The sequence below is a fragment of the Capsicum annuum genome, chromosome 3 (assembly GCF_002878395.1).
Source record: "Capsicum annuum cultivar UCD-10X-F1 chromosome 3, UCD10Xv1.1, whole genome shotgun sequence".
NCBI lineage: Eukaryota > Viridiplantae > Streptophyta > Magnoliopsida > Solanales > Solanaceae > Capsicum > Capsicum annuum.
In genome coordinates this window covers 249,870,061-249,881,985 of record NC_061113.1, presented here as the reverse complement: position 1 = coordinate 249,881,985, position 11,925 = coordinate 249,870,061, and the positions used below count along the sequence as shown (strand labels likewise).

General features: G+C 35.1%; 1 protein-coding gene across 2 annotated transcripts; it reads right to left on the bottom strand.

Moving 5' to 3' along the window:
• Positions 1-1,479: 1,479 nt before the first annotated feature.
• On the bottom strand, positions 1,480-10,375 carry LOC107862516 (ABC transporter A family member 7-like). Of its 2 annotated transcripts, XM_047409774.1 has the most exons (18): positions 10,156-10,375; positions 9,309-9,690; positions 9,130-9,209; positions 8,869-9,013; positions 8,162-8,281; positions 7,948-8,072; positions 6,855-7,013; positions 6,098-6,260; positions 5,883-6,008; positions 5,683-5,766; positions 4,259-4,614; positions 3,826-4,023; positions 3,511-3,620; positions 3,313-3,397; positions 2,825-2,953; positions 2,633-2,738; positions 2,264-2,352; positions 1,480-1,975 (listed from the first exon to the last, which is right to left on the bottom strand). In XM_047409774.1, exons 1-18 carry the CDS (start codon positions 10,231-10,233, stop codon positions 1,676-1,678), a joined length of 2,835 nt encoding a protein of 944 aa, XP_047265730.1. In that variant the 5' UTR covers positions 10,234-10,375; the 3' UTR covers positions 1,480-1,675. The 2 variants fall into 2 exon arrangements, with proteins under 2 accessions (XP_047265730.1, XP_047265732.1); XM_047409776.1 differs by lacking the exon at positions 2,264-2,352.
• Positions 10,376-11,925: the final 1,550 nt, after the last annotated feature.

Below are 11,925 nucleotides of genomic sequence, written 5' to 3'. Positions count from 1 at the left end.
ATTAACTCCACTCTTGCTTATAGAGGACTCCACATTACACCCTTCTGTCACTACTATTCTCTTCAATATGAAGACATTCCTCACCCCTTCTTCATTTTTCCTTGTGCCAACTCTCTTTGGCAAGATCTCATTTAACTTTACCAGGGTGACTATGACATCAATCCTCTCATGTTTCACCCTGCTAATTGGAACACAACCTGAAAGCTTATAAAGAACTCCAACTTTGACAATCTGCTCAGCCGGGCAACCCTTCTCCCCTTTTGCCTTTGAAATATTTGGAAGAATAGGAACTCCAACGTTTTCAACAATAGATCTTCTCATTCCTCTTTCAAATATGCCTATTCTGAAGTTGTTGAATTCTCCTATTTGAGCCTAATCCCAACTCCCAAAAAGACTAACATCATTCAAATAAGTTAGAACCCCCCTCCTAGACAGTGCTTTAAGCTCAATACTGATGGCTCCAGCCTTGGAAATTCGGGTAAAGAAGGTATTGGTGGTGTCATTCGCAATGCTAATGGTGAATGGGTTTGGGATTTTTCTCAAACTTTCCTTCATGCTACTAACAATTTCATGGAACTTTTGGCCCTTTGGAAAGAACTCCAACTAGTTCTTGCTCATAACTTAACCCCCATTATCATTAATGTTGACTCTGAGGATACAATCAAAATGCTAAAAACTGGGTATGACCTTTTTAACTCCTTTATTCATGAATGTGGGTTGATGTTGCAAATGTTAGGAAGACCTTTGGTCCAGCATAGCTACCGAGAACAGAACAAGGTAGCAGATGCTCTAGTAAATGAAGACGCAAAAAGAAACTTTTTGAACAACTGTAAAGTTTTTGTCTCCCCACCCTCTTTTGTAGCCCACATTTTCTGGGATGATAGGCTAGGAAAACGCTCCACTAGAACTGTTTCAAGTACTTAGACTCATGCTGCGCGTCAAACTATTTTTGTATTAGAGCCGGATTGAGCTCACTCCCTTTGCATTAATTAATGCATTTCTACTTTACCAAAAAAAAAAAGAAAAAATAAATGAAATAGACAAGGATATCTTATGGATAAGCGCATCCAATGAAACTAGCTATCCATCTTTTACAGAGAATAATTGATCCCACCCTTTTAGTATAAAATTATTCTCAAAACTAATTAGTATTAATAAATATAACCAAACTCATAATAAATTAAACTTTACAAAATATTTCAGTCAATTATCCTCCCAGACTCCAATATGTGAGAATACACAAGATTTGTTATTGTTGTATAATCTTTTATCCCATTAATCAAACGACCCGTTAGTTGTATCTGAGTTATTTTCACTCAATTATCCACTTATGCAAACAATGCATAATATCCCAAGTCTATTTTCTTATGCAAACAATCCATAATATCCAAGACTTTATTTATTGCTGCCTTTCACATTGAAAAAGCATGAACGACTACCAATAAGTCAATAACACACATTGAGTCATTGACACTTTAGTATTAAAACAAATGTTGATAATATATAATATCGTTTTATCACAAATGATATTTACATTGTCGTACCCAAAAAAATATATATATATACATGAAACGAACGTAGCAACACAAACGTATGAAAGAGTGATTCAGACAATCTTCAAAATTTAGAAACTCGAGGCGCAACAAAATGTAGAGAATGGTGCTATACGGTTGTGTCAAGAGAGAACATTGAAAGCTTGAGCAGTCCGAGCAACCTTGATAAAAACGTCCTCCAAAGTTGTATCAGAAAGACCCCAAGCATAAACAGTGAATCTACTCTTTGCTTTCTCAACAGCTTGAAATACATCTGCAATTCTAACCTCTTGCTTTGGCAACTCAAACTTCTGTGTCCCCGATATATGGTATATCCTATTGGCATTCGGGGATAAGCGTCGCACCATGTGCTCCACTTCCTCCTCGTTATCCGATGATGTTGTCATCGTAAACACATAAGATCCTCCATATCTCGCCTTCAACTGTCATCCAACAAAGAATTGCATGGTTAGAACAGTTAGAAAAATTAATGGTATCAGATGAGAGGTCGAAAATGTATAAATTCACTCGGCCCTTGCAAGCGTTAGATTTCAAAGCTAAAACTTCTTAGCCTATATATCAAGTATTCACTTCCCTTTAATCTTACTTATGTACACATATTGTAATTCCTATTAGAATAATACCTGAACCACAATCTCATAATAGCGAGGGAAAGTGGGAAACACAGTAGATATACACGACCTCTAGAAGTTCTAAAAGGCTTAAATTACCTCTTTGGGGTTTCCTACACACTGCAAGCTGCCATCTACGAATATTCCTAGTCGATCACATAGATGCTCTGCTTCTTCCATTGAATGAGCTGAAATTGTTATCCTTATGAGCAGTCACATTAATGATTAATCAGTGGTAAGGAAGGAACAAGGAGGGAATTCAGGTATGCAAAGTCCAACATACGTTTGGTCATGACATGACACAACAAGATCCCATTATCAGTACTTTAAAGATTACTTTATAATGTTGTTTAACAAACATGCGAAACTGCAGAAACTCTAATTACACTGGATAGTCCACTCCTAACCGCACAAAGTCTTTTCACGTCAATGGGCAACAAAGAAGCAAGAGAAGTAAAGTTAAATTACTTGTGAGAATAATTGCTCTATCTTGCTTCGCACGTTTGACAACATTCCATAAGTTATTTCGTGAAGCTGGATCCAGTCCAGTACTGGGCTCATCCATGTAAACAACCTGGAAAATTTCATAAACCACAAGAATGTCAATACACCTTTGAACATCTGATCTTTCCACGAGGATGTATGGTAGGACTAACATACCTTGGGATCTCCAATCAGTGAGATGGCAACACTTAGCCTCCTCTTCATTCCTCCACTGTATTTCCCAGATTGCTTGTCAGCAACACCTCCATGAAACAAGTTGACACTCTTAAGAGATTCTTCAACCGCCTGTAGGCAGAAAAGTATAAGCAACTCAAAAAAAAAAAAAAAAAACATCTGCTTTGGATGAGGAGTCCAGTTTATTAACATTTTGACTTTCAGGTTTGCCTCGACAAGTCATTGACTTTTCTCCAGCCCCAAAACTTGAAGATCACCTGTACATTAAGGATCTTGAGGGTTGTGCGGTGGGGGTTGGGGGAGAGGAAGGACTCAACCAATTGCTTGTGCTAATTTAATCAGTTATGCTAGTTGGCTGAAACTTTGCTGAACAACATTTCTGCTCTAACAGCTTTTGGATGATCAGTGTCAACTTCACAAGCATTCGTCACAAGCTCAAGTAAAAGTTAAGACATGAGCTATTAACTTACTTGTGTCAAGACTGCTCCTTTAAGATTTTTAAGCCTTCCATAGAAAAGTAGGTGCTCCCTTCCTGTTAACTTTTCCCAAAGTAAGCTGAAATAAATTTATCAATGTAAAAAAAAGACAATTAGTATTACGACACCGACATTTTCAGGAAGGAGAAGGGATCACATGTCAACTTGACTTAATAGAAAATAGATTCTTACTCATGCTGCGGACACACACCCATGTTGCTGTATATCATATCCATGTCTGTTCGTATATCCATACCGTGAGCATATGCAGTACCAGAGCTTGGTTTTATGAGCCCAATCATCTGTTAGCAGAAAATGATCACTAACAGGTATAGAGTTTTCAATTTAGCAATCTAAGTAAATGAAAAAAGAATCAGTACACATTAAATCAATTACAAAATGAAGGGCACTAAGAATCTGCTTTTGAAGTTATAAAGGTCACATCCTTGAGTGACTGAAACAGATTTACAAAGATACATCTAGCACAAAACAGACAACAGAACTGACCATGTTAATAAAAGTAGTTTTGCCAGCACCATTGGGACCTAGCATACCAAAACATTCCCCTTGAGGCAAAGCCAGTGACAATCCTCTCACTGCAAATTTCTCAGGGTTACCATCTCTCCCTGGATAAACCTTTTTCAAATTGTCACAAATGATGGCTTGACTTGTACTTGATTCTAGCAACTGTTCAACTCTCTCCCTCTGTTGAAAGGAGGTCCACATAGTCAGTTTTGTAGATGGAAACAAATAATAAAGGACAACCCGGTGCACTAAAGCTCCCGTTATGTGCAGGGTCCGGGGAAGAGTCAAACCACAAGGGTCTATGTACGCTGCCTTACCCAACATTTCTGCAAGAGGCTGTTTCCACGGCTTGAACCCGTGACCACCTGGAAAAATGACAAAAATATGTTTTTCACGAGAAAGGTTAAGTGTTTACCTCCTGAACAACATCAGGTTTCTCCATTTGTACAAAAACTTTAGACCCCAGCCTTTTTGAACTAAGTTTCCTGACAAGACGGGAACGATTCTTCCGGGAGTTCCACAAGAAAAAAAGGGGATCTTTCCCTGATGATGAAATCTGATCAATGTAATAAGCAAGAACGAGAAACACCAACCACTGCACTATCATAATTATTAGGATCTCCTTCATCCCATTTTTTCCATCACTCAAATCTTTCCATCTCATACCATCTGTTCCCATTAAATTACCATGGAAAGCATATTCAGCAAACTCGTATAATCCACGAAAAAGAGAAAATCCAGGATAAAGTTCCATAACTATAATCCAGCCTCCTACAAAGTCATGACAGTATATTTACCAGAAGATTAGCATACAAAAGTGAAAAACAAAGCCAAACAAAATATCAGGAAAAATATTGGCAAAACAGTCCCACCACCATCTCAATTTTAGCATAATTTTCGGCACAGAAGAGAAGGAAAAGAGAAGAAGTTGATTTTATTGCCTAGTGGAAGTACATAGATTCCCTGCTCCTTGATAAAGGAAGGGAATATTAGAAGGAACAAAGTAATTTGTTCCCAATTTTCATTCAAAGCCCGGAGGCATTAAAAAACATTGACATGGAACGGTAGCTAACCCCTGAGTTTGTCCATCTTCTCATATCCTTCTACATATCCATAATTCCCCCCGCCCCCCCCCCCCCCCCCCCCCCCACACACACGCGCAGAGTATGGTAAAATTACAAACTGAAGACAGTAAATTAGTAAAATGACATTGCAGCAGCAAATCCAACAGAAAAATGTAAAAAGTCAATGGTTGTATAATTTTTTTTTTTGAATACTGTACTAGAGTCCTATCAAACATGAATTAGTAACCTTCCCACACCATTCATTAAATTTTTATAATGTGAAGCCACTTATATTAAATACAGTCAAGAGAAAGAACGGATTTTTTAGTCGGGAGCAGTGGTAGAGAATGATGATGGGCTGACGCACTCTAACCACTTAGCATTCCTTCTTTTTGACTTTTTGAAGGATTCGTGAATATCAATTCCTTCTTCTCTCTCGACCCTTTACTGCCTTTATACCTACCTTCTAAAATATCCCCACAAACTTTTTGGCCCCTCCCGGCTACCCTTTCTTTCTCAGACGATATTCTCCTTATTCTAAACAATATTTAGTATTTCCTGAGACAGCTAGGTAGCAGATAAAAGAGACCACTGTGCCATTAATTTTCGGTGTACAAATTGAATGATGCAATCCCCTCAAAAGGTCCCCCAATGAACTGCAGGTCTGTACAATCTGGAAGGTGACTCGGTGTTGCGACTTTTGAGAATCATGATTTATAGTTCCAACTAGATGATCAAAGAGTTAGCAAGACATCCTTAAATTTCCTGAACTTACTGGGAAAGGAATCATCCTGGAGAAAGAACTGGAAAAGGGCTGCTGCCAAGAGTCCGTTTGCAAACACCATCATATAGCCAATGACTGTTACAATATTAAGAAAGAAGAATTAGTCATATAATGTTTGTTTCTGAAAGTTAATATGAAAAATTGGTTCATCCTTGCAATATTAACAGCAGGTTCTATTACAGATATCAAACCTGTGGCTGTCTTGACATTCGAAAAAAATGCAGCAACTAGAAAAGCAAGGGACACTTGCAAGTTTATGTAAAGGAAGTAAAACACGAACTGGATGCTGTAATCATTAAGTAAAAAGAACTTCAAGCCTGCAAAAAGTGAAAAGGGGAAAAATGAAATTTTTGTATAGGACAACTCCAGTTAACAGCAAGGCTCAACAAAGTAACTGTAAATTTACCTACTAATGAGCCAAAAAGCACAAAACATATCATGTATAGAGTAGATATGACCAAAAAATAAGCATAAGAAATCATCCAATAGGGAACATCCGCAAGTCCATGCATTTTCATCATGATTCTTAGTTTCTGCTGCTTCTCATAAACTAGAGCTATCAAAACAACCTGCACATAATCAATCATGCAATAAATATGACAAGCATAGAGAATTAAATAGGATGGTATGATAAATAAAAAGATTAAGATATGTATAAAGGCTGATAGTATAAACTTAACCAGGCATGACAGTAAAGAAATAAACATTGAAGGAATTTCAGAAATACTGGTCGTCAAAAGGTGCAGTAATGCTCAGAAAACCTCATGATTGACTAAGTGCCGAGTTAAAGAAGCCTTACACTATGAAAAGAAGTTTATCATGTTCACAATGATGAATTATTGGAATAACTAAATCAACAATTTATAAGTATTAATGAACTAATGTATCTATACCCCCATCAGTCTTTATTCTCGTAAACGAACCAAGAAATAACCATGTAGAGCTAAAAAGGAAGAAAAGGAAGACTTACAACTCATCTGTGTGACTAAATATGGTGTTAACTTTCATTCCTCATTCCTCAACACACAAAATTAGTTAAATACTAAAAAAGGCAGTTGATAAGTGCAAGCACACTGCCTAAGTAATGGATGGATGACAAGTTGGCATCACTGATAATAGGAAACGGATTTGTCTGCCATGGAGATGGTTACATATTTACTTACAGGAAAAAGTTGTGAAACCACCCATGTAAAGAACAGTGGTCCCAGGACGGAAGAAAAGTCCAGCCTGAGTGTTGTTTCTGGTTTGGGCATTTCTTTGACAAACTCGAACAACATTCTGGCCGAAGGTCCAAGTAAAAACTGAAGGTAAGCATTTGATGCCTGTACATAACATTTAGCAAGAATTTGAAACATCATTTACATGAATGAGTTCAGTGTAACAACATTTAGTCTTCCATAAATAAACAACACAGATTGCAGATGTAGATACTAATTCCTTTCCATTCAAGAAGAAGTGCAATATGAAGCAAATCAGTCTGATGACCTTTGACTTGCTAGTGAGATAAGGAAAAGACAACTAGATATTTCTTATGGTCAATGTTGAAACAACATGATTCTTACAAATTAGCTGGAAAATTAAACAACATGACGAGCTCACAATTACATTTTTCAATGCAAAAGAACTTATTTCATCCAGTTCCATTACGAAGTACAAATATGATCAGTATTAGCATTTCCAGCTCTTTCAAAAACAGCTGCTTCTTGTCATTATTAAGTACTATTCTTCTCTAAACTTACTAAGAGAGAAAGGAACTTAGAGAATCTATAGTATGATCTAATGAGCAATCAAAAGTATAAGGAGAGGATTAAGGTCCGTCCAGCTAGTACCAATTTCTACACAAGGCAGTCATACAGTATTAAATTAAGACAAGTCTCTTTCCAACCTTAAACCGTACCAGCAAATATTTTTCGTATATCTGTGTGTGTGGATATAGATATGCAAATTTTAGTTATTTACATAGACTGAAGTCGCCAAACATATATAAATTGATTATGAGAGATTACAAGTATCATAAAGCAGGGGAAAACCAGCGCAACAAAGTTAAAACTAAATGCACTGAGAACTTCAAATATTTCAATTATTCATCCCATGCCTTATCCTGCCCTACTCAAGTAAATGGAACTAACTTTCAGGAATCTCTTAATACCTATTAAGGAATTCCTTCAATGTGATATAATCAACAATACAAAATTTACAAGGGTCAAGGACAATTTGCATACAGAAGAACATGGAAGTAGAAAGTGGAAGGTTTACCAAATTCACCGAACGAGGAACCCTTGTCAATGCGATAGGTGAACTGCCTGAGTCGTTCTTATAGGTAGAGTTATACCAAATACTAACATTGAAACTATTTCTATTTGAATTGAGGAAATCATATGCTGCAAAAAAGAGATCAGACAAAGTTAAGATGATACTGGAATAGCATGTTTATACATAAGGACATTTACGCAGAGGGAACCAGAGAAACCTGCTATTATCTCATTTATCTTTCCCTCTGAATTCCCCTTCCTGTAACCTTTATAAAGCTCATCGTTGATCTCATCAGAACTATTACGCCACAACTGTAAGCCTTTTAGACAACTTATATCTGCACCAGACAATTAACAAAGCTATAAACTATATAAACTCAATATGGAAAAGATATAAAGCTTATTTGTGTGGAAGGATCTAATTTTTTTTGACATTACTCAACTACTTTTATATGTAGCAGCAATTTAATATTAGACAGAATATCAATGCATGTGTTTATATTCCCATCCTTTATAAATGAGTAGAGTAAAGGGCAACTCGGTGCACTAAAGCTCCTGCTAAGCGCGGGGTCTGCGGAAGGGCCGAACCACAAGGGTCTATTATACGCAGCCTCACCATATATTTCTGTAAGGAACTATTTACACGGTTTGAACCTGTGACCTCCCCCTCAAATGCGTCAAGTAAAAACCTAAGAATTTATTGAAATGGTTTGAAAAGCTTGTTCAGGCTGACTAAAACATCTCAAAGCTAAAATATCTTCCGTAATAGAAACTTTCCCTACTGGGATCACACCATAACCGAAACATTTAGACTCAACTTCTCTAGCCAAAGCTTAAACTATCCCTACGTTATTTATACATGCAATATCTAACATTCAAAAAGTTAAGGCTAGTGAAAAGGCAGTAATGAACATAACTTGACTACCTTGCTGAACAACTGCAGAACCAATATCTAATGGAACGGAAAATGTGGAGTTTGGAGAACACTGAGAATGAACGTTGTAGACTGGCAGGTTGGAGAAGAACGCTGGCTCAAGAAAATTCATAACCTCAGTTGGTGACTCAGAACCCTGAAAATTTGAAATGTGATTCATCATAAAACAAAGAGTAAATTGTGAACCAATGAACAGTGAGATCTCAAGGGAATGCAAAAAGTAAAATACGCTAAACGAAGAGAGAGGCTCACCAAGACATTATTGGCTAATCTATACAAAACGTCAGAGGAATTTACTGTTGATCCACTGCTGAACAAATTTCTACGCACGCCTATTAAGTTCCATAACATTAGACATACATTAGGAATCATTCCGAGAAAATACTCAATTCACTTCTAGTATAATAGGATCACAGTAAAACAATTCATACTTTCACCAAAAGTCTGATTAGTTCCAGTCAGAAGTATAGTAGCTGGACAAGAACCCGATACTCTGCAGGACTCATCAGGCAAGTCCCCAAATGAAGTAAAATCAGTCCGTACAGCGCGATACATTGGTGCAGGTATCTGTAACAATGGTGTCCATTCCGGTGGACTAGGAATCGGACATGTGCTGACTTGGTCCAAATCTGAGTATTCTATACCACATACTTGTTCACACTTTCCATCACCATTTTGGTCAACACATTTGCAGCCACATCTGTTTGATGATTTATCCAACTCCTTGTTGACCAAAATTTGAATGAGAACTAGCAGTACACAAAGTATTACAGGAACCAATATTAGGCGAATATTTGATCTCACATCTCGTTTCTGCAACACAAAAGTAAATAAATAAAGAGTTAAACATACCATTTCACACTACAATAGTACAATTCAATTTGCAACTTTTACATTTTACCTGAATATAATGTATAGAAACTAGAAAGTCTAGTTTAACAAAAAAAACAATCTAATTTAATGTTTGCTTCAGATACAAACGGAACCACTTAATTCGAGCATTATTATTCTCACAAAAAGGTAGATGATTCAAACTTTAAACATCAATCATAAAGTATAATCGCTCCATTTCAATTTCTTTACGTTACTTTCTTTTTTAGTTCGATTCAAAATGAATCTCTTTCCTTTTTTCGCTAACTCTTCAATTTCAACTTTCATGTGCGTGTTTAACACAACAAGATTAAAATGCATTTTGGTAAATTTTATGATTATATGATTTAAAAATTTTTATTTTAAGTCAAAATCAAACAAAGAAATTGAAACCGAGAGACTACATACCTGAAAAGTCAAATTCTTTCTTAGCAAAGCATTAGCTTGAGTGGAGAAGCTTGCTGGACCATGCACTGAATCCGCCATTTTCGAAGTGAAAGTACTTTTTATTTTTTTTTATTTTTAAATTGTTTGAAGTTATTGAAAGAAGTTCGTTAAGAAATTTCCATTTTTGATCTTTTAGAATTCGGGATTCAGAATGAAAATGCGTTTCATTGAATTTATGAATTTCCTTTATATCGTAGTTGAGGCAAGTTATATTCTTTTGAATTTACATAAATTGACGAAAATGCCCTTTTGTGTCGTTTTCATTTCGGTAAATGAGTCTGTTTAAATGACTAAACTACCCTTTTAGATTACGCGGTCTGATTTTGTTTAGTACGCGCCGAATATTCATTTTTCTTTTTTTTTTTTCTCTTGTTCTTGTTCAAATTGTCAATCTTATTATATATTTCCACATCAACTAAGAAGTAACGACTAATGAAAATGGGATGTAGTTTTGAAATCATAGAAAATATTACTTCCCTCCGTTTATTTTTATTTATCCAATATAAATAAATATCTAATTTAAAATATCAAAAAATAATTTAACATTTTGATATGGTAGCAAATCCAAATTCTTCACCATATTAATAAGAATTCAAACACAATTACAATTTTAGATTAGAATAGTAATTGCAAGACTCAAACTAGAGAATTACAATGAAAATATTGAATTAAAAATAATTAGTGATATAGATAAGAATGAGGATGAGAAGTTTAGGCTAAGAATGGATATGAGAGGAAGTTTAGGCTCAGCAATACGCATAATCTTATTTTTTCTTGAAACATGTTATTTATTAACCTGAATCTCATACATAACCAGTTAATGCGACATGCTATTTATTAACCTGAATCTCATACATAATTAGTTAATACAATATTGAGGTGCTTTACTATAATTAATCACGTCCCTTTTAAAAAAATATCTATTTTATCCTTGTTATTAATTACTATTTATTTTTTAATACATAAATATAAAATTAATTATATTAAAAGAATAATACAGTAAACTAATCATTTTAGTTATTACTATTTTTTATGGAGCATTTTCGTTATCTAATACTCCTATAGTATTTCAATCAGGTAGTTCATTGAATGAACAATTCAATTAATCGTTTTGTATTTTAAGTGTCAAAAGCCTTTGAATGTAACACATTAGAAAAGCCGCACGTCTCAACAAAAAAATGGACGGCACTATGCCACTATCATTCTATCATTATTCTGCTTGAATTAATTAAGTCGTCATGAATTATTACCAATATGTTCTATTCAAAGTTTAACTATTAAAAAAAGTCACAATAAATAATTGATTCACACATGCAAACACGGATTCAAACAGGGGCGGATCCAGGATTTTCAGTGAGGGGATTCAGTAGTACATATACGGACTAATCGAAGGGGGTTCAGCCTCTATTATTTATGCATAAAAAAATTTTTTACCATGTAAAAATAATATAATTTTTCGACGAAGAGAATTCGGATGAAACCCCTGAAATACATATACATCCGCCACTGAATTCAAGAAGTGCATCACAAATACATAATCCATTCGTTCCATATTAATTTATCATCTTACTAAAAATTAATTATTCTATATTAGTTATATTGGTCACCTTACTAAATCAAAAAAATAATTAGTTAAAATCTTTTCATATTATCTTTAGAATTACTTCTTTTTAAAAGTAGCATACTTATTTATAAATTTTTTCATAATTTTTTAAAATAGTATTTTTTTTT

Coding starts and splice junctions, on each gene's coding strand:
- LOC107862516 (XM_047409774.1), bottom strand. CDS start 10,233: ATGGCGGATTCAGTGCATGGTCCAGCAAGCTTCTCCACTCAAGCTAAT. Junction 9,014..9,129: donor GATTAGCCAATAATGTCTTG/GTGAGCCTCTCT, acceptor TCAAATTTTCAG/GGTTCTGAGTCACCAACTGA. Junction 4,024..4,258: donor AACCTGATGTTGTTCAGGAG/GTAAACACTTAA, acceptor TCCTTTCAACAG/AGGGAGAGAGTTGAACAGTT.